At 43.2% G+C, this 22,091-nt stretch overlaps 2 protein-coding genes across 9 annotated transcripts in view; one reads left to right on the top strand and one right to left on the bottom strand.

The window, feature by feature from the left end:
- The window catches only part of EXOSC3 (exosome component 3), a 75,096-nt gene extending 57,083 nt beyond the window's left edge, over positions 1-18,013 (top strand). Inside the window, exon 5 of the mRNA XM_037743716.1 lies at positions 17,572-18,013. The gene's annotated coding sequence lies outside the window, so the exon portion shown is untranslated. The remainder of the gene's footprint in view (positions 1-17,571) is intronic.
- FRMPD1 (FERM and PDZ domain containing 1) overlaps positions 1-22,091 on the bottom strand; it is a 152,725-nt gene that overhangs the window by 16,823 nt on the left and 113,811 nt on the right. For 4 of the 8 annotated variants that reach the window (XM_037743703.1, XM_037743702.1, XM_037743701.1 and 1 more), the window contains 6 exons: positions 20,005-20,162; positions 19,075-19,177; positions 16,214-16,259; positions 10,464-10,598; positions 8,357-8,464; positions 3,853-3,948 (listed from right to left, as the gene is read on the bottom strand). In XM_037743703.1, coding sequence (XP_037599631.1) covers positions 3,853-3,948; positions 8,357-8,464; positions 10,464-10,598; positions 16,214-16,259; positions 19,075-19,177; positions 20,005-20,162 — 646 coding nt within the window. Of the gene's footprint in view, positions 1-3,852; positions 3,949-8,356; positions 8,465-10,463; positions 10,599-16,213; positions 16,260-19,074; positions 19,178-20,004; positions 20,163-22,091 lie in introns of those variants that run through there. The other 4 variants (XM_037743704.1, XM_037743705.1, XM_037743708.1 and 1 more) reach the window with 4 other exon arrangements.

Genomic DNA, 22,091 nt, shown 5'->3' with positions numbered 1-22,091 from the left:
GGCACTTAGTAGATGCACACAAACTTTCACTTGGTGAATAAACAAAAATCATAAATGTCCTGCCAGAACCTCAAACATAGTAAGTCCCGCACCATTAGGTGCTACTTCCTTCTCACGACTCCCGATTCGGAATCCTCTCTCCACTTGTTCATCACCCCCCATAACTACCCCCTGACTAGTCCTGAAGGGGCTGTTTACTTCTGCAGCTCCACACCATTAATTCAGTGCTGACCATGTGCCCAGCATTGTGCTGGCCCTGATGGAAAGCCTGTCTCTTGACTCTGTCCCTTCTCCATTCTCCCACGTCTACCTCGGCTTGGGCTCATGCATTCCGCTGGGCTTTGTAGAGGGATGTCCTGTGAACTCTCCTGCCACCCAGCTGTTCCCCACTTTGCACGTAGAGCAAAGGTTGGCAAACCGTAGCCTGTGGAGCAAATCCAGCCCACTGCCTATTTTTGTAATTAAGGTTTTGTGGGAATATAGCCATGCGCATTTGCTACAATGACAGAGTTGCATAACTATGACAGAGATCCTGTGGCCTGCAAAACCTAAAATATTCACTGTCTGGCCCACTGCAGAAGGTTTGCTGACTTTTGATCTAAGGAATTTGTCTAAGCCTTGTACTAAGCATGCTCTCCCTTGCTCAAGAACGTTCAGTGGCTCTTGATGGCCCACTGGCCAAAATACAAACTCCTCAGCTTAATATTCAAGGCTCTCAAAGTATCAGGTGCCAAACCACTTCTCCCACTTTACGTTCTGCTGCTTATCCCAATGCACTCTGCCCACAAGCCCCATGCACTTGTCAAACTTGCCCATTTCTGGATCTTTGTTGGCACTGCTCCCCGTGCCTGGATGTTGCCTTCACACATCACTCCTGGCCCACTCCAGTCAAAAGCCCATCTATCTTTCTGAGTCTGCCATGCAGGCTACCACTCCACTCCCCCAGAGGCCTTTTCTTGACACTCAGCTGTAAGTTGCTCTCCTCTGAGCCGGTACCACATGGCTTCTGTCCCCCTTTCATGATCTGAAGCACACTGTACCTCATTTCACTGTGGGTTGTGTCCAGGTCTCATCTCCTCACCCTAGCCCCACCCCAAGACTCCAGGCTTCCTAAGAGTATAACCCTGGGTTATTTATTCATTTGTTTATTAATTTAATTTAATTTTTTGAGACAGAGTTTCGCTTTCGTCGTCCAGGCTGGAATGCAGTGGTGCAATCTCGGCTCACTACAACCTTTGCCTCCGGGGTTCAAGCAGTTCTCCTGCCTTAGCCTCCCAAGTAGCTGGGACTACAGGCATGTACCACCATGCCTGGCTAATTTTTGTATTATTAGTAGAAAGAGGGTTTCACCATGTTGGCCAGGCTGGTCTCAAACTCTTGACCTCAGGTGATCCAACTGCCTCAGCCTCCCAAAATGCTGGGATTACAGGCGTGAGTCACTGAACCCGGCTCCTGGGTAATTTATTGCCAAGTTGTTGGTGATACAGAAATGCCTGGCACACACAAAGTGTCAACAAATGTTTACCAGTCAAATGACATATTCTTTTTCCTGATTTAGAGAAAGAGGGTTTTCTAATACAATAACTTTTCTTCCCTTGGTAAGGGAAAGGGGAAGAGAAGTCACTGATGAACTGATCGTAATTTTTCCTTTTTTCACTCCTAAGATTTATTTATATCTACTACTGTCTGTGTCATAAGCAGCTAAAGGCTTTGCTTTAAAAAAATTTGGCTACTACAGATAAGTAAGATTAACCAGTACTACACTGGCTAAGTCCTTGTTCATTTCCCCAACTCTCTCTAACATCTTAAGTTTAATTTCCCTGTAATGTGGGGCTTTATTGTAAATTACCTCAAAGTCCTTTTGACCACCAAAGGAGGACTTGCTTTAAAGAACTCTTCCATTCCAATCCAATTAGTAACCCCTTTGATCAAAGGTGACGAAAGTAGAACTCTTGTCTAATTCATTTGCAAAACTTCCCTTTTATGCAGAATGGCAGAGTGACAAGATCCAGCACAGAGTTCAAAAACAGACCAAGTTTGAAGACAGTTCTGAGCTAGCTGACCTTGACAACTTCTGGACCTCTTGGGCCTGTATTCTCATGTGCAAAGTGGGGATAACTAGTTACTTCACAAGGTTGCTAGGGCCTTAAATGAGATTGTATATAAGGAAGTGCCTAGGAAGAGTGCCTGGTGTGTAGTTAACACTTAAAGTCTATTCCTCTCTCGCCTTCCTCCTCCAGGCTTGAAGTTCCCCTGGTTCAGAAAGCCCTTCTCCAGCTTCTTCTAAGTCACATTTAGGAAGAAATAGAATAGAGCATTTGGAGCAGCTGTAGGAATTGCCAAATGAAGGTGCCAGAGAGAAACACTAGATGTGTGCGTGTAGGTGTATGTATATTGTACATGTGTGTGAGTGTACTGTGTGAATGTCTGTGTGTGCATGTGTGCCTTGGCTACTGTTGATCACCTGCAGTGGCACTGGCCTACCTGAACCTGCTCTCCACCTTGTACCAGAAGAGCTGGGCTCAATGTTTCCTCCTACAAGGTTTTTATGTTCAAACAACTTTGCTTCTTCACTGCAGCCTCACTCTAACACTATTTACTCCCTTGTTCAACAACTGTCGACACCGTACATTATTATCTATGGATAAAAGTCAAGCTCTGTTGTTACCTGGCATTTGAGGCCCTTCCCAGCCACTCCTCCCACAAGAAAACAGCCTGTGCCCCAGTCCTGCTAAATAGTTTGCTATTTCCTGGGCATTGCCCATTTTTCTGGCTCTCTGCGTTAGTTCATGTAACTCTCTGATTGATATGTACCCTACCCTCAACTGCCCTGTCCTTACTGGCACTTGTTGAAATCTTAGTTGTCCTCCAAAGCTCAGCGCAGGTCCAGCTTCTTTCCCAAGCCTCGTCTGATGTCCGGACAGGCTGGAACAGATGGTACTCTTCACCTTGCACTCAGCCCTTACTTCATCCTGCCGTGGACTATTGGGCATTCCCTGAATGTCCACCCTCCCTAAACTAGACTGCGAACTTCTGAAGACAGAGACCACCCTTGACTAAGCTCAGTAACCCCTCTCAGAATCTCATATGGGGAAACTTGTAAAGGATAAGTTCAATTGACTTTTATTTTTTATTTATTTTTGAAACGGAATCTCGCTCTGTCACCCAGGCTGGAATGCAGTGGTATGATCTCAGCTCACTGTAACCTCCACCTCCTGGGTTCACATGATTCTCCTGCCTCAGCCTCCTGAGCAGCTGGGATTACAGGCGTACGCCACTGTGCTGGCTAATTTTTGTATTTTTAATAGAGACAGGGTTTCACCATGTTGGCCAGGATGGTCTCAAACTCCCAACCTTAGGTGATCCGCCCATCTCAGCCTCCCAAAGTGCTGGGATTATAGGTGTGAGCCGTTGTGCCCAGCCAATTGACTTTAACAAAGAACAGAAAAGGCAGAGCCTGGACTTTTCTGACATCTCACCTGGGTTTTCAGCTGCTCTAGTGTTTGGGGTAGCAGGTAGAGTAGCAGACAAATAGCAGGCAAGCCTGGTGGTTATGGGTGGAGGTTTAGGAGTTCTAATCTGACCTTTCGGCAAGTCACTTAATCTCCCTAATTCCTGATTCCCACCCTCTAACCCCCACCCAGTTAAGATGATGGTAAAAATGCCATCTTTCTGGGTGGTTGTGCAACTAAATGAGATAACATGGTACTTGGCTTATTACTATAGGAGCTCATATTACAGGGACCATGGTGCTTGTGAGACCACCAAGGCAGATGCAGGGCAAGATGCCTGGAGGGTCCTAGCAGCCAGAACATTCTCCTGGGAAAAGAGGTTCAAGTTTATTCTTAATACCTTCACGGTTGTGTTTGCCTCAAACTTGAAAGCTTTGGTCTGTCCATTCTCCAAGTATAGCTTGAGCACGTTGGGCATACACAGCAGAGAGTTACCCTGTAAAACACAAAAGTATTGTATCCCTGTTTTCTTTTCTTCTGGAGACAGGGTCTCACTCTGTTACCGAGGCTGGAGGGCAGTGGTACAATCTCTGCTCACTGCAACCTCTGCCTCCTGGGTTCAAGCAGTTCTCCCACCTCAGCCTCACAAATAGCTGGGATTACAGGCACCTGCCACCACGACCAGCTTTATTTTTTTGAGACAGAGTCTCACTCTGTCGCCCAGGCTGGAGTACAGTGGCACGATCTCAGCTCACTGCAACTTCTGCCTCCCAGGTTCAAGCAAATCTCCTGTCTCAGTCTCCCGAATAGCTGGGACTACAGGCATGCACCACCATGCCCGGCTAATTTTTGTATTTTTTAGTAGAGATGGGGTTTCACTATGTTGGCCAGGCAGGTCTTGAACTCCTGACCTCAGGTGATCCACTGACCTCAGCCTCTCTAAGTGCTGGGATCACAGGCCTGAGCCACTGTGTTCGGCCTAATTTTTGTATTTTTAGTAGAGGCGGGGTTTCATCATGTTGGCCAGCTGGTCTCGGACTCCTGGCCTCAAGTGTTCTGCCTGCCTTGGCCTCTCAAAATAGTAAAATTACAGGCATGAGCCACTGTGCCTGACCTGTTGTATCCCAGTCACACCTTTCCTGCCCCTGGGTATGACAAATCCTTGGTTGTCTGATCCTGCCTGGTTTGGAGAGTAGGATCCTCCCTAACCTCACCGTGTCAGGGATTGCTTCTTGGCACTTGGGAATTTCTTCAGTGCACACGCATGCATTGTCAAGGGATACCCAGGAGGACTGTTAGGTATGACAAATGGTGGAGAAGAGTGAGCCCTTCCACAAGCACACTGATTGCACCGCACGAGCCTGTGTGATGTCTCATGACCGGCAGCTAACATTTCACTGCTGGTTGCACTCTTATGGGAGGCAATTTGGCAAGCCAGATGGCCAGCATGCATGCTGTTCAGCATGGGCCTTTCAGAGATTCTGAGACTCTACCTTGTGGGACTGGTGTGGGATGGGGAGGGGAGGGGAGCCTCTCTTATCCTCATTTTATTGCTGCATTCCTTATAATGAAATATCACCAAAGGGCAGAGGGATGCTCTCCAATACACTCACCCCAACTATCACCCTAGATGTATGAGGTCCCCTAAGGGACTCTGCCACTCTTGTAGGGCTATTTGGGCAAAAGGCACAGGACTAGTCTGTGTTTGGTGGCCCCATGCCAGCTAGAGCTCCTGGGATGAGGCAGGAGAGGGTTTTAGAGAATCTCCCAGCCCTCATAAGAAGTGACTTCTGAGTGTTTGCTTGCAAATACAAAGGACCCTTGGGGCTGGTGTCCTCCAGAAGCACAGAGGGATTTTAGAGTACCCAAGATTTGAGCTAGAATTGGTCCCCTGCATTCATCTCTATAAAGAGTTTGGGTATAAAGCCCACCTGGGTAAAAAAAGTTTATAATCTTTTTCCAAAAAAACCTTTCAGGTTTTTCAGATGAGAATATTGAATCTTCTAAATATAAAGGTGCTTGTATCTTCTAAGCAAGACTCACAATCGTGACTCTCTATAACTTTTTTTTTTTTTTTTTTTGACAGAGTCTCACCCTGTCGCCCAGGCTGGAGTGCAGTAGTATGATCTCAGCTCACTTCAGCCTCCGTCTCCTGGGTTTATAACTTTTTTAAAAAACACAATATTTTTATGGAGGAAAAAGGAAGATGTTCATATTCCAGTGCCATTTCACATTACATCAGGATGAGGGATTTCAAATTGCTTACTCTGCTGCCATCCTAATTCTGTGGCTTTGGGTGTTTAGAAATCTTAATTTTGGGGTTTCCCAAGTGGGAATTTTTTTCCTTAGTACTTTCTTTGTGATTTAAAAGGTTTACAAAAGATATATTCATAACAACAATACATAACTACCACCACTTACTTTCCCCTAAGGCTTCTTCCAATTTTTATCTGTATCTGTAAAAAGTTTTTAGAGAGCTGCAATAATTTAGTATGCATGATGCTATGTTCATTTTCTACCCAATACACATTTCATATACAATTTTTAGGTGGGCTTTATAATTTTAATGGCTTTATAATATTCTATTGAGTTGAAATATCAGAATTGATTTCACAATTCTTCTGCCCTAGACAATTGAGCATTTTTTTCCATTTTGGGAGCTACTTAAAATGTTGATACTAAAGATATCTTTAAATATATGGATTTTCATTTAAATTATTGTATTGACTAATAGGAATGCAATCTCTGGGTCATTTTTTATGGCAGTCATTAAATTTTGGTTTTTTCCACCTCAAAAAATTTAAGCCAATTTATAAAGCCATCAGTAATACAAGACTGTAATTACTTTCTCAGCATTGGGGCTTACAGTGTTTCTCCATTTTTGCTCATTTGCTAAGTATAAAGTTATACCTTTTAATATTTTTTCCTTTGTATTTGTGTAACTGTGAGCAAAGTCAAATATATTTCAAATATCGGTTTACTACTTCAGATCCTTCTTAACACAGTGATTATGTATCCTAAGGCAGTCTTACTATGTTCCAAGGGGAAAAGTTTAACAGCCAATTTTATCAGCTTTTAAACACTTGAAAGGAGGAATAGGCAGGTCACAGGGATGAGCTCTTCCTGGTTTTGCTAACTCTGCCTTGTGTGACTGATGCAGAGACTCCCAAAGATTCCCTGAGGTGCCCCAACCTTCCAAGTCTTCCTGGAGACACCTTTTTAGAACCTTATCCTTGAAACTCCCCATCCCCACCAAAACTCAAAGCCAGTTTTGTAGCCAGTTCAGGTGAAAATTGTCCTTACATGGTTCTCTCAACATAGACAGCAGTGAATAGGAAGTCATGGCCATTAAAACAAATCAACCAAGTGACCATGTCCACACCTGTAGTGCCTTTACTCTCTACCTATTATGCTAGCTGGTTCTCACCCTCACTACTCATCACTGTGCATGACTCGAAGAGTCATGTGTTGAATCTAAACTTAATTTTCTTTTTTCTTTTTTTTGAGATGGAGTCTCGCTCCTGTAGCCCACGCTGGAGTGCAGTGGTGTGATCTTGGCTCACTGCAACCTGTGCCTCCCAGGTTCAAGCGCTCCTCCTGTCTCAGCCTCCCGAGTAGCTGGGACTACAAGTGTGTGCTACCATGCCCAGTTAATTTTTGTATTTTTAGTAGAGATGGGGTTTCACCATGTTGGCCAGGCTGGTCTCGATCACTACCTGGTGATCGGCCTGCCTTGGCCTCCCAAAGTGGTAGGATTACAGGCATGAGCCAGTGCGCCAGGCCAAATCTAAACTTAATTTTCTAAAGAGGCTCAATCCAATTTCACAGACATGACTCAAATATTGCTGACTGACAGGTGTTTTCTGAGTAAAGCATTAGGCCTCTCACTGGCCCCTTCCTGAACAAGTCTACCTTTCTCACTCAAGTCTATCTGAAGGTATGCTCTATTAAGTAGCAGGGCAGGTAGAAAATAAGGGCTCTGTAGATGTGGACCAGGTCACCTGGATCCTTTGTTAAAATGGTGGTAGCCCCCACCCCCTCTTACTCCCATGGCCTTTGCTGGTCTCTATGTGAGGAGACCAGATAAGGACAAGTTTTGACTTTAAAGTTTCTAAGTCTAATATTAAGAAATTCAGAATGGCAATAGTTATAGACTACTGGGGGAAATGTGTAAATTATGAATAAATATGCCTTTTATCCAACACTCCACATTACAAACTCTAGCCACATTTTCCCATTACAAATTTGTCTTCTGAACCCCCAACCCTGGGTCTCTCCGTATTAAAAAGGACTAGACAGCACGTCATAGTGAAAAACCAAAGAACTAAAGTCACGTGAGCCTGGGCTCCTGCATTTTCTTGCTCTGTGATCTTAGAGGTTAAGTGTCTTAATCTCTCTAGGCCTCTGCTTCCCCTTTTGTTAAAACACCTCCCTTGCAGGGTATTGTGATAACTAAGGACTGTGTACACGCAAAGTTAGGTCACATAATAGAGATTCAATAGATGATGCGCTCTTAAAAATAAAAAGCAATCCCATCACCACTGGCATTATTATCAATAGATCACCTTCAGAGGGAGTAATACATTTGAAGATGCAAAATGAGAAATTAACTAGTGGAATCTGTTGAAATTTCATGGGCAGAAGAATGGAGTCACAGAACACAGAGAGCCATACTCAGTGCTCTTCTTCCCAGTCCCCACCCAGGGCCCACAGCTCCCACCAGCTCTCCCAGTCCAGGGTCTGCAGGCATCTGACAGGGAGTGTGCATAAAACCTCTTGCAAACGCACTGCACCTCTGCATCCTCTCTGTGCTGTGGGATTCCAGAGGTTCAGGGAGTTATGTGCCAGAAGGCAGCTTCCCAGCTGCATAAAGAGTAATTTCAATCCCTTGACTAGTGACACACCTGGCTGTGTGCACTGATGAGCACTTCTTCAGCAAAGTGTACCTTCACAGGGTTGGTCTTCAGCCTGGCTCTCTTCTCCTCGGTCAGGAAGGACGATTTAGGGACTCCCTGTAAAATATCAACATGATGCATTCTGAAGCAGCACTTTCATAAAAGCTTGTATAACTAGCTTCTCGTTTCTTAAAAACAGAAACTTTGATAGCTGTTGCAGATTCAATTTAAACCCACAGGAAAGAATAATAATCCATTAAAGGTATTTTCATACAATCTAGGGATCTCAAGCCAGATAATGTTCTCACATGCCTGAGAATAGTTGGAAATTCAACATGATAGCAAAATAGCTGTGATATGATGAAGAAAAAAGGTCCTACCCTATGAATGGGAGGATGTGAATTCCAACTCATGTTTTACTGCTCAATAGTTGTGAGAACTATCTCAACCACAAATTCTTACGAAAGAAAACCACATGAGTGCGTAAAGCACAACAAAATAACTCTCTGTGACTTTGGCCCAGTCCTTGCCCCTCTCTGGCCTTCAGAGTCTTCCCATATGCACAATATAGTAGTTAGACAGGGTTCCCTGAAACTCTGACCCTCATGACATATCCTTGGCACCACTTTGCTCTTATCCTTTGGGAGGTACCCTCTTTTCCCAGAAGCAAAGAGTCATCACAGGTTCGTACGAGTATATGGTGAAGCCTTTGGACTTGATCATATCAAGCCAAACTGTGACACTTGCTGAATAGCATGTTACATGATCTTCTAGACCAACAGGCTGTGACCTTCCTGGATGAAATCCTGACACACTATTTTCCAGCCTAACATCCTATGTCCCTTGGTGTGGACAGTCCTTTAGGCCAGTCTCTAGAATGTTTACATGTGTAAGAGTACCAAGATGAGACTCTGGGCCATGTTCTGTGAAGATGGGAGAAGAGATACATAACAGCAAACAGGGAAACAGCTGCAAACAATGTTCACAGACTCAAATACCAACTGACCATAGCCATGAAGTATATGAAATGAACAAGAAGCCCTGAAATTTTAAGGCAAAAAGATAAATGTGATTCTCATGGGTAACTAGAGCCTTGGCATGACAGGATTCATGACTGTGACTCAACATCTCAAATATATACAGGTATTGATCGACTTAACGACCTATGAAACTTACGACCATTCGACTTTACGACCACAATCGCTAGCCACGACTGCTCCGCGTCTGGCAGCGCAAACGTTGCCCAGCTGGGCGTACAACAGTGTGGACCAGCTTCCGGCCGCACCGCCATCTCCACGTGCATATAGCCTACTCAACTTACAACCAAATCATGTTACGACCGGTCTGTCGGAACCAATCATGGTCGTAAGTCAAGCACTGGCTGTAATTCGTTTCAAAACAAGAAAATTAGTAGAAAAGAGGAGAAATAATAATGTTTGCAGAGAAGTATACCTGTAGAAATTAGAGAAGGGATAGAAGGAATAAGAGAAAAAGTTACAACCCAAAATTAGTGATAAGCCTATCAGATTGCTTCGAATGAGTTCAAGACTCCCATACCACTTGAATCTAGGGGGCTTGTTGACCTATTATATCTAAGTTGGTATCATCCATGAAACAGAGAATGGAAGAAATGTTAGGAGATTAAAGATGGTCCAATAACAAGTTTTCCAGAAAATGAATATGGAGGATTTAGGAAAACACGTATTGGTAAGTCTCTCATTAATTCTTGGCAAAATCAGGCTGGGTGCATAGCTCCTGCCTGTAATCCCAGCACTTTGGGAGGCCAAGGCACGTGAATCACCTGAGATCAGGAGTTCAAGTCCAGCCTAGCCAACATGGTGAAACCCTATCTCTACTAAAAATACAAAAATTAGCCTAGCGTGGTGGCACAAATCTTTAGTTCTAGCTACTTGGGAGGCTGAGGCAGGAGAATCACTTTAATCCAGGAGATGGAGTTTGTAGTGAGCTGAGATGGCGCCACTGCACTCTGGCCTGCTGACAGAGTGAGACTCTGACTCAAATAAATAAATAAATAAAAGATTCTTGGCAAAATCCAAGATAAGAGATGGTCAGAGAGCTTTAAGACAGTGATCACTAACAGCCAATATGGAGTTACCAAGAACAAGTCAGAGTCAACCAAGTTCATTTTTCCTTTGAAGATAGGAGTCCATATTGGTAGACCAGGGTTCTGTGGATATAGTAGTATTCCTTCATTCTTGCAAAGCATTGGATAAAGTCTCCTATAATCCCCCTGTGGAAAAGGCCAGATGCAGTGCCATTAGGTGGGTTCATACACTAGTTGACGTACACTCAAAATAGTCCTGATTTCTAACTCAGTATCTTAGTCTCCCTTTGGCTCAATCCTCAAGAGTGATGTTTAGCAATGTCTTGGTTGAAGCCAGAGAAAGTGAAGTTGCCAAACCTGTGAAGGACAGAGCTGCAAGTTGTCATCAGATATCAGGCAGCAAGAATTTGGGGGGGAAGGTCAAGGAACTGGGAATCTAAAAGAGGAAAGCATGGGGAACTTAAGGACCGAGATAGCTATGGATCAAAGGCCAGGAAATCACCAAAAACAAATACAAGACGGTATAAGGAGTTGGGCTGTCAAGAGCTGCAGGGAACAAGATAAAGGGAGTGGTCAAAGCGACAGGTACAACCATCACCAGCCTACAGACTCAAAGGAATAAGAAATCAGGGGCAGAACAGAAGAGAGATGCAGAGAGGAAAGGAATCTGCAGGAAGAAATCACTGTTGTCTCTCACCTTCAGGAGATAAATCCTGAATTAGTCCCAGAGCTGGATTGTGCTCAAGAAAATCAGCTGGCAGGAAACTGAAGGAACTGGAGTAGACTTAGGAAGGGGAGGGTCCCTGACAGGAAGGGAGAACGACTACAGCTGTCAACTGTACAAATAGGCCTTTCAGTCCCACAATTCCCTGAGTGTAAAATCTCAGCATGCCAGAGCACTGGGCAAAAGCAACATGACAGGGATTAATGTGAAGTGTGGCAGTGAGCATCCAAAATATCAATTGCGCAAGCATGGGATTTAAGGGACCTGGCTTGGAAGCTACTCATTTAAAAGCCAGCTCAGTATTTTGTTGGTCACCAGTTTCACCCAAGCTGACAGTGTGATGGAGCCTGCTAAAATGTTGACCTGGTTTTGGGCTTTACCAGCATTCTCGGTGCATATCCATTCCCCATGATACTCAGCATTGGTCACTGGTGGAACTGTGTTTCTTTCTGGGTGTCACTATTTGGGAGAGTCATCATGAAATTGGAATCTGTCCAGAAAGCTCTCAGAGAAGTGAGAATTCAGAAAAACACATCTATGAGGAATCACTGATGGAACAGTTGTTTAGCCTAGAGAAGATCACTCTTCCAAATCTTTGCCATTTCATACAAAGTGGACTTGCTCTGAACTAGTTGGTGGGAGTCACAGGGAAGAAGGGCCATTCTTACATTTGGGCCCACCTAACCATGAAACTGGCTGCTTTGGGAAAAAAACATGCCAACATGAAAGTGCCCAACACACAGCCCCCACTGTGGTTTCTGTACTATTATACCTGAACATCAGCTCTGCCATCCTGCATATCTCGGCATCTGGAACATATTATAAACCACTTCCTTATACCCACTTCAGTCATCCAATATTTTAAAGAGACAATTCAAAGGATATGAGCTACTCATTATTCTCGAACTTCTAAGCTCTTCCTGGATTCTAAATTAATTCGTCAGAAAGTAGCAGACCTCAGCTGATAAAATCTCTTTGTACATGTTTTTTGCTGAACTAAGAGTTAATGTTTAAAAGCACACTGAAAAGGGACACTTTGGAAAACATTCCTATATCTTTTTGCAATACCCTCTGTCCTGGGCTACACAATGTCACTCATGAAGGCAGCAGGGTTTACAGAGGTACAATAGCATAATGCTAAGGAATGTGGGTTCTGGAGTCTACCTGGAAAATAACCCAGCTTCACTGATTTCTGTACGTGAGACCATGGCGTGTGAGGACATGGCATCCTCATCTGTAAAAGGGGGATAATGAGTCTATCTTCCTCATGCATTTCCTTTTGGTGCAAATTAAATAAGACATTAAATACTGGCATTAATATTATTACAAATAATGTATTATAGACAATGAATATAGACAATACAGATCTACAAATTTAAACCAGTACAATTCAGTGTTCTAGAGAAGCAGTAATTAATGGTGCAACTGTGGATTTTATCATTCCTAATCAATTTCAAGTAATTTGAGGACCCCAAGAATCTACCACAACAACAATGAGCCTCCTTGCTAAAGCAAGACATGTATGATCATTTTGCAATGTTTTTAAAATTCTTTGGGGCCACCTGCAGTGGCTCACACCTGTAATCCCAGCACTTTGGGAGGCTGAGGCAGGCAGATCACTTGAGGTCAGGAGTTCGAGACCAGCCTGGCCAATATGGTGAAGCCCCATCTCTACTAAAATATATAAAAATTAGCCAGGCATGGTGGTGCATGCCTGTAGTCCCAGCTACTTGGGAAGCTGAGGCAGGAGAATTGCTTGAACCTGGGAGGTGGAGGTTGCAGTGAACTGAGTTTGCATCACTGCACTCCAGGCTGGGTGACAGAGCAAGACTTCGTCTGAAAAATAAATAAATAGGCCAGGCGCAGTGGCTCACACCTGCAATCCCAGTACTTTGGGAGGCTGAGGTGGGCAGATCACGAAGTCAAGAGATCGAGACCATCCTGGCCAACATGGTGAAACACTGTCTCTACAGAAAATACAAAAATTAGCTGGACATGGTGGTGCGCGCCTGTAGTCCCAGCTACTCAGGAGGCTGAGGCAGGAGAATCACTTGAACCCAGGAGGTGGAGGCTGCAGTGGGCCAAGATCGCACCATTGCACTCCATTGAGATGGAATGAAACTCCATATCAAATAAATTCATTCATTCATTTATTCATTCATTCATTCACTCATTCTTCGGGGCAGTTCCGGTGAGAGGCCCAGGAGCAGGCTAGCCAATATTTAGGACATTTCTCAGAGGCACTAGTGGCCATAGACTGGGCTAATGCCAGTTCTCCCTGAGAGACTTCCAGAGCACAGTATTTACGTTCCTTTCTTTCTGAAAATCTTGAGGAATCTCAGGAGTGGTACTGGACACATACCAATTTTCATCTTCCCATACTTTTTATTTTTTAAAGGATTTAGCTCTGTGCTGTTCCCCTCGCTCCTTACATTGTTTTCTTTTGCTCATTTCTTGGAAACAGAGTAGGAAAAAATCTGCCTAATTAAAATTAAGGTACTCTCCAATGAGACGATAATCAGCTAAATAAAAAGGACATCCTAACACCTGCACTACCATGTATACTGATTAGATTTCCCTGTTTCCATATTGGTTTCACATTATTTAATAGACAAATTCTGTTAAGAATAGAAGAAATTCCATTTATCTATACATAAAATACTTGGTCTGACATATTTATGGCAAACATCTTCATCCTAATTAGGTGGGTTTTTTCCTACTCTATTTCCAAGAAATAAAAACAAAATATAACACTTGTCAAATACAGACAGGAGACAATTTCTCTGCTTTCTAGTGTTATGAAGTGTTTGGACCACAGAAGGTTTATATTTTCACATAATCAAATCGCCTTTGTTCCACTTTGCTTCCTTCCACGCTTTAAATGCATAGGCAATCTTTCTACAGCCTATGATCAGACAGACATCTATCCATGTTGTTTGCATTTTTAGAGGTGAGACTGTATTTTTTCCAAATATTTAAACAAACGTCCAAGTTTGATTTCTTGAATAACTGCCTTTTCTCCCACTGATTTGGAATGCTATGTTTTTCACAAAATATAAATATATATTTATATTTTGTTTCATTATGTTGGCCAGGATGGTCTTGATCTCTTGACCTTGTGATCTGCCTGCCTCAGCGTCCCAAAGTGCTGGGATTACCAGTGTGAGCCACCGTGCCCAGCCAGATATTTTTAAAAATATATGTCAGTAATATTCTAGTTTCCTCCACTTGAGGCTCACATATCTCTTTCCCTTAAGGTTTGTGTATTTTATATAACTTTTGTCCTTAAAGAAATAGCCCTTGGATTTATCAACACTACAATCTTTGTTTTTCAGAGGATCATTTATATTTTAATTTTTGTTACGTTATTCTGCTTTATGTTTGTTTTATTAATCTTTTTTTCAAACTTCTTGCACTGAATATTTAATTGCTTTATTGCTGTATTAAATGATAAAAATACTTAAGGCTATGAATTTTACTCTGAATATAGCTTCCACTGTACATAATTGGTTTCTTTTTTTTTCCTGAGACAGAGTCTCGCTCTGGTCACCCAGGCTGGAATGCAATGGTGTGATCTTGGCCCACTGCAACCTTTGCCTCCTGGAATCAAGCAATTCTCCTGCCTCAGCCTCCTGAGTAGCTGGGATTACAGGCACCTGCCACCACACCTGGCTAATTTTTTATTTTTAGTAGAGATGGGGTTTCAACATGTTGGTCAGTCTGGTCTCCAACTCCTGACCTTGTGATCCACCCACCTCAGCCTCCCAAAGTGCTGGGATTACAGGTGTGAGCCACTGCACCCGGCCGCATAATTAGTTTTAAGAAGTACAGTTCTGGCTGGGCATGGTGGCTCACACCTGTAATCCTAGCACTTTGGGAGGCCTAGGCAGGTGGATAGCCTGAGGTCAGTAGTTTAAGACCAGCCTGGCCAATGTGGCAAAACCCCACCTGTACTAAAAATACAAAAATTAGCTGGGCATGGTGGCACATGCCTGTAATCTCAGCTAATTGGGAGGCTGAGGAAGGAGAATTGCTTAAACCCAGGAGGTGGAGGTTGCAGTAAGCCAAGATAGTGCCATTGCACGCAGCATGCTCGACGGGAGTGAGACTCCATCTCAAAAAAAAAGTACAGTTCTAATTTTCAATTATTTTCTAAATAGTCTATAATGATAATTTTGCTTTTTCTATTTGACTCCATCTTTACTTAGGAAATTACATTTTTATTCCCAAATGGCTGAATGGTTTTTAATTAAATTTTTAATAGTTATTAGCTTCTATTTTATTATATTCAGAAAGAGGGACCTGCACAGTTTTTCATTTGGGGAGTTTATTGAGTTTTCTTGGCAGCCTGGAATGTGGTCAATTAGATCAGATTATTAAGTGCATTATTAAAATTCTCTATGCCCCTCTTTTTTTCTTTTAGTCTATTTGTGGCCAAGCCTAAGAAGTATATATTGAAATTTCTCACAATGAAAATGTTCTGTCAACTTTTAAAAAACTTTCTCATTAGTAGTCTTTCTTTTGAAAATTTGATTATATACTTTCCCTAAATAACACACAAGGGGCTCCTCGGCCTGTGGTGGTTTCGGATTGCCACTTCCTCCCCGTGCATCATCTATGCCACACTGTGCCACGTGGTGAGCCTCAGAGCTGATAAAACACACTTGCATATCCAACATCTCATTTAGTCCTTCTAACAACCAATTAGACAGACAAGGCAGTTATTGTCATGATCACTATTTTACAAAAGTGAAAACTAAAACTGAATAGTTTGCCCAAAGTCATACCACTCAAACCTGTCTTGAAACTTATCTTCATCCTACTGTGCCCAATCATAGATGTATCTCTTCTACTGGACCATCAATTCTTGAAGCCTGCACCATATCTGTTTCCTCCATTGTATTTGCATGGTGGAGGTCTTCAGATAACATGGACTGACTGGCCACCCACTGCCAGGCAGCTCTCACCCTCCACTCTTTGCCTTCCCTGCTGACTTTATGAGGGATATCCTCTGGGGGAACAGGGTCTTAGGGCCACAATGGTGAAACTAACACACAGGACATAGAAGGAGATTTACCGACGTGCAGCGAACAACTGTGATTGAAAGAGAATCTTCTGCTTCCCTGAAAAAAGAAAGAATGAAGACAAAAACATTTAGTCATTTTGTGTGACAGATGCATGTGCATGTACACATGTGTGAGCATGTGTGTTAGGGTCAAAAAGACTGGCAGAATTAGTATAAAGCAGCCTCCTTTGCCTTAGCTTCTTTTTTTTTTTGAGATGGAGTTTTGCTCTTGTTGCCCAGGCTGTAGTGCAATGGTACAATCTCAGCTCACTGCAACCTCTGCCTCCCGGGTTCAACCGATTCTCCTGCGTCAGCCTCCCGAGTAGCTGGGATTACAGGCATGCGCCACCACACCCAGCTAATTTTGTATTTTTAGTAGAGATGGGGTTTCTCCAAGTTGGTCAGGCTGATCTTGAACTCCTGACCTCAGGTGATCCACCCGTCTCAGCCTCCCAAAGTGCTGAGATTACAGGTGTGAGGCACCGAACCGAGCCTGCCTTAGCTTCTTTGGCTCAGCAAAACTGGGAAATGCAACAACCTGCAAAGAAACTTAAACTGACCCAGAGAGCTCCCCCACCTGGAGGAAATCTTCCTATGTCCACCTCCACCATCTAGCCTATATCTAGAGCCACAACATTTATTAAGGCACTTAGCCTTAATTTAGTCCCATTCAATGAAGAACTCATCCAGTAGATACTAGTTAGATTTATATCCCAAAAAAATTTTTAAGAGAAAATATGGCAATAACACAGATAACTTAGGTTGCTATTTCAGAAAACTCAGGCTAAACATTTCACTAAATAGAATTAATGTCTGTGGGTAACATTTATCAGATGAAGGCCAGAGTTTATGGTGTTTGTGCATGAAGTCAGTGTAATGAGCCCAATCATGTAATCAAGACAGTAGACATCTCTGTATTGCATTATCTCTTAGATTTCAAAAGTGATCAAATCAACCAGACAACTGCCGAACCTCTACTTTATATTATCGAGAAGAACAGAGAAAATGGATTTATATTTTCCTTTCTCTTTGCCATTGCTACGTAGAGAAGCAGTTTGCAAAATAATTTCATTTGACTTCTTGCAATATGAACATTTAGGCCAATTGCTGCTGGTGAGTTATTTCCTCAAATGGATAAACTCAGCCCAAGATACTTAAGTGTCTGGGGACTTCCTCTTTTCCATTTTAAATAAGAATAGGCCTTTTCTGAGATAAATCACAATAAACCAAAGTGCAAGTGCTCTAAAGGACATATTAGCCTCACAGTATTGGGAGGAATTTGAAATGTTTTCTTGCATTGTTGTGTCATTTTGTTTTGCTTTGTGTTTTTCCTTTTACATATGACACTGAATAATACATGCTCTTTTTAGATACTGGGAACTAAGCTAAAAAAACTGAGGCATCCTGGAATTCTCACATGCAAAACGCAGCAGAGGGCATAGATGCACAGCACACCTCAAGTCACGCACCCCTGCTCAGAAGCCTTCAACTGCCCGCCCTTCCAGGGGGAGAATCAAATCACACTGAAATGTGCTGTGCTGGCATTCAGGACCCTCTATCATCTGGACTTCACTTCCTAGAACTTTTCTCCAGGCAAACTGAAGTGTTCAGCAACCCCTACTCCCACCCTGTTGCTCTGCTTCCTCCTTTGCCTGAATCACCCTTCACCTCCATCTTTTGGACCAAATGTTATCCAGCATTAAAGACACAACTGAAATACTTCTGGGCCCTTCTCTGTTTTGTCGACCTACAACTTCTGAGCAAGTTGGAGGACTCTCCAGCATTTACAGCATATTTCCTCGGCTTTTCTTTTTTCTTTTTTTCTTTTTTTGAGACAGTCTTACTCTGTTGCCCAGGCTGGAGTACAGTGGTACAATCTTGGCTCACTGCAACATCTGCCTCCCAAGTTCAAGAGATTCTCCTGTCTCAGCCACCTGAATAGCTGGGAGAGGAAGACCACTTGAGCCCAAGAGTTTGAGACCAGCCTGGGCAACGTAGCAAGACCCCAGCTCAAAAAAGGGAAAAAAACAAATTAATACCACCCAAAAGCCAGATAAGCGATTCATAAAAAAACACACACTGAACTACATATATATCTTCAAGTGAGCTTTCACCTACCTCTATTTCTCACCTGTCTGTATATTAGTCATTAGAACATTGTTGAATAAAAAATTTAAAAGCCAAAGCTTGCATGTGGCCATAAAATGTCTGCTTGTCCTCTTTACTCCTATCAATGGTACTCCTCCATCTTAAAGTCTGGGTTGCTAATTCCCAGCACTAACCATAGTCACTCAATGAACTGAGTACCCTCTGTGCCCTGGTCTCAAGAAATCATTGTCTAGAAAGCAAGGCATTTCTGTAAGTCACAATGACACCAGGCAGAAGGTTTGGAGGTGCTACATCAATGAAACTACATATATGCCAACCAAGATGCACCTGCAATTACATTTAAGAAGAGATATCAAGAGGGATAAAGAAGAACAGATCTGGTGCTAGTTTAGTTCAATCTTTGGCATATGTTACAACGTGCCTATAAATCCTTTGAGGATAGGGGCTATGTGTTATTTACGATCATTACACTCCTGCAGTGTGCAGCACAGTGTCTTGGGCATAGCAGGGGTTTGACAAATATAGCACTCTGTGCCTCCCATGCTCTTTTGTAGGCAAATGAGAGAGAGTGGACTGTAACAGCCACCACCAAGAAGCCATCTTATTAAGATAGAGTTGGAACTCTAAAACGAGGCTGTCCTTGCTGCTTTAAAATAGACTTTAACCTTATTAAAATCAGGGGATCAGTTATGGCATTCCTGTTGCCCAACTTTGCTCTTTGATCATCTGTACAATTCTGTAGATGATGGAAGATTATTTAGTACCTGAGAATATCGACTGCGCGTTCCCAGGAAAGGTCTTCGGCAGGCTCATTGTTCATTTGGAGGATCTGATCACCAGGGAAAAGCTTGCCATGAGCAGAGCCTCCTGTTGGACAGAAAATAAGTAATTGGTGCTCATGTCGGGAGAACCCAGACTCCATGTGTAATAGTGGCACAGCAAAAATGACAGCCTGATCCAGTCCCTAGGGGTATTGGCTCACTTCCCCACCTTCAGTCAGGCTTGGGCTCATGCAGATCCTAATTTTCTTGTTTATAAATCATGGATAACGTACCTATCATCTATCACCAACTTCCAGGGATGTTAGAAGACTGTCCTGAGAAAGAAAACTAGCAGAAACCTTCTAAATCAACAGAGTTGGCCAGTAAATCTACTCCATTCATCTCTAATGAACTCTGGTGTGTATGTATGTGTAAATAGAAATTAACACATTTTAACGAATCCCAGATTAACACACCTCAAGTTTGAAAACAAGCACTGGCCTTTCCCCATCTGCTCCTCTTCACCCTGGTACAGCCTATATTTCACAAGGTTCAAGTGAAGATAAATCAAGTTTCTATTATTGCCTGACCAGAAAGTCTCCCCAGCTAGGAGCATGTGGGGTTCAAAGAGGAGGGCTGGCTTAGCCAGATACTTTCACTGCTCCTGAGACCAGCCAGTGAGTCATGGGTGGGCAAAGCCCTGGCCAAGGCCAGTGGGAGCCTGGAGTTTGGAGCAGCAGCTGCACCGGGGGCTTCCTCCCTCCCAGCATCAAAGTGAAGTGCAAAGCCCAAGACAGAATTAGGAATGCCTTTTCTAACTTCCTAAGGAAGGCTTTTCTGCATTTTGCTATAGGATAGAGAGATCAGGGGAGATTCGGGGCTACTTCCCCTTAAGAAGCCAAACTCTTTTTTCATTTCCCAGTCATCCCCTACCTGCTGTGACAGCCACCACTGTAAGGGGAAGGCTCTCGGAAATGTGAAATCCATAGTCCTGAAGGAGGGCGTCTTTGTCTATCTTTACTGTGTGCCGCACAGGGATGAGGGTCTGAGCTGGGTTCCTGGGGGGCCCATCAGCTGCAGCAACCTTAGCCCTAGAATAGAAGGAATACGTAAAAAAAAGAAAAAAAGAAAGAAAAAGAAAGAAAAAGAAGATTCCAGCTGTTGGTCACGAACTGGGTCAGCCCCAACATTGGAGAAAGATACAGAGCTGAGTAGATATCAACTTGCCTCTTGAAACAAATAAGACACAAACCCCACTAGCAGAACTTAAGGCTGTCCTCTAAAAGAGAAGTCATATTGCCAGGCATTCTTAACGAGCTTATGCTAAATATCTAGAAAGCACCCATAAGTGCTATGGACGCACAGAAAAGGGGGAGAACCGTTTCAACTTTGTAGGGCAGAGAATAGCGAATCAGGGATGCATCTGGTACTTGGAAGAGGTGGCATTTGCACTGCACTGTGCGACACGTCTAGGGTGTACCTATACAGCCCAGATCCTGGCACAGAGAAGATATTCAATAACTGCTCCTAAGTGTATCAATGAATGAATGGAAGGGCTGACAGAAGGACAGGCAGATGGGCATCCCAGGCAGGATGTATTGCTGGAGTCAAGGGACAGGAGAGGAAAAACATGGACAGTGAATGGAAACAAGCAGTTGTCGGGTTCAGATGTTTGACAACGGATCATTTTATAGCAAGATTTTTTTCCTTTGGTGATTTTTTTTGTTTGTTTCTTTATGATGAGTTTTGCTTCCCTTTAAGCTTTGTAAATGCAAGGATACCAATATAAAATTCTGGATAGCAAGGAATCCCTCTGTATCAATCTTTAAAACATGTATGTTCTTTAAAAGCAGGAAAGTTCTATTTTCTATCTCGCAAACAGAGAAACCACAAAGTGAGTTACAAGTTATTCTTCATTTGTCTGTGGCAAACAATTTTTTCCCTCTAACAGTCAGTGGTTCTTTCTGAGGAAGGTCAAAGAGTGATGGGATGAGGTGTTTATTGTCATTATAAACCATACAAATGTGAAGGAGTAACCGCTCTCTTGGGGCTCTGCAGTTAAGGTCTATCATTTATTCTCATCCATTTACCAAACACTGTCAGGAACCCTGCCTAATGCAATAGGCCCGCACTTATCTGAAAATCATCTCTCTCTCATTTATAATGATCTCCAATTTCAACAAGTATCCGGAAATAGGAAAAACAGCCTCACAGAGCCAAATGCAGGGGACAAGCCCAAGTCCAAAGTCTCGTGTACATTATCCACCAAGGAGCTCCGCAGGCCCTGGCTTAGAGCAAATGTAGGCTCTGTATGAACAGACGATGCAGCCCACACAACTTAGAAGCAGAGAGAATCTCTCTTCTGGGCCAGCATGCAGGTAATACTGAGCTGGGCAGCAGAGAGACCCAATGAGAGGAAAGAAACAGAAAACTGAAAATTCGCACTGAATAAAACTCATAGCTCTTACTGATTTTTTTTTCATTCTTTCTTTTTCTTATTTATTTATTTATTTTAAGATAGGGTCTTCCTCTGTCACTCAGGCTAGAGTGCAGTGGAACGATCTTAGCTCACTGAAGCCCCCAACTCCTGAGTTCAAGTGGTTCTCATGCCTGAGCCTCCCAAGTAGCTGGGACTACAGGCTCATGCCACCATACCTCGTTAATTTTTTTGTATTTTTAGTAGAGAAGGTGTTTCACCATGCTGCCCAGGCTGGTCTCAATCTTCTGAGCTCACATGATCTGCCCCCTTGGCCTCCCAAAGTGCTGGAATTACAGTCATGAGCCATCGCACCCAGCCTATTCCTGATTTTTTAAAAAACATTTAAAGCTATAAAGGGTATTCCTAAATGCAATAAATAATACTCCATACTAAAAGTCAAAATTCAACATTTGACATTTCAGGTGTGGTGCCTCACACCTGTAATCCCAGCACTTTGGGAGGCCGAGGCTGGCTAATCACTTGAGTCCAGGAGTTCAAGACCAGCCTGGGCAACATGGCAAGACCTTGTTTCTTCTAAAAA

The sequence above is a fragment of the Cebus imitator genome, unplaced genomic scaffold (genome assembly GCF_001604975.1).
Source record: "Cebus imitator isolate Cc_AM_T3 unplaced genomic scaffold, Cebus_imitator-1.0 Scaffold149, whole genome shotgun sequence".
In the NCBI taxonomy this organism is placed as follows: domain Eukaryota; kingdom Metazoa; phylum Chordata; class Mammalia; order Primates; family Cebidae; genus Cebus; species Cebus imitator.
Note: the sequence above shows the minus strand (reverse complement) of the source record. Positions and strands in the feature narration are given on the sequence as shown.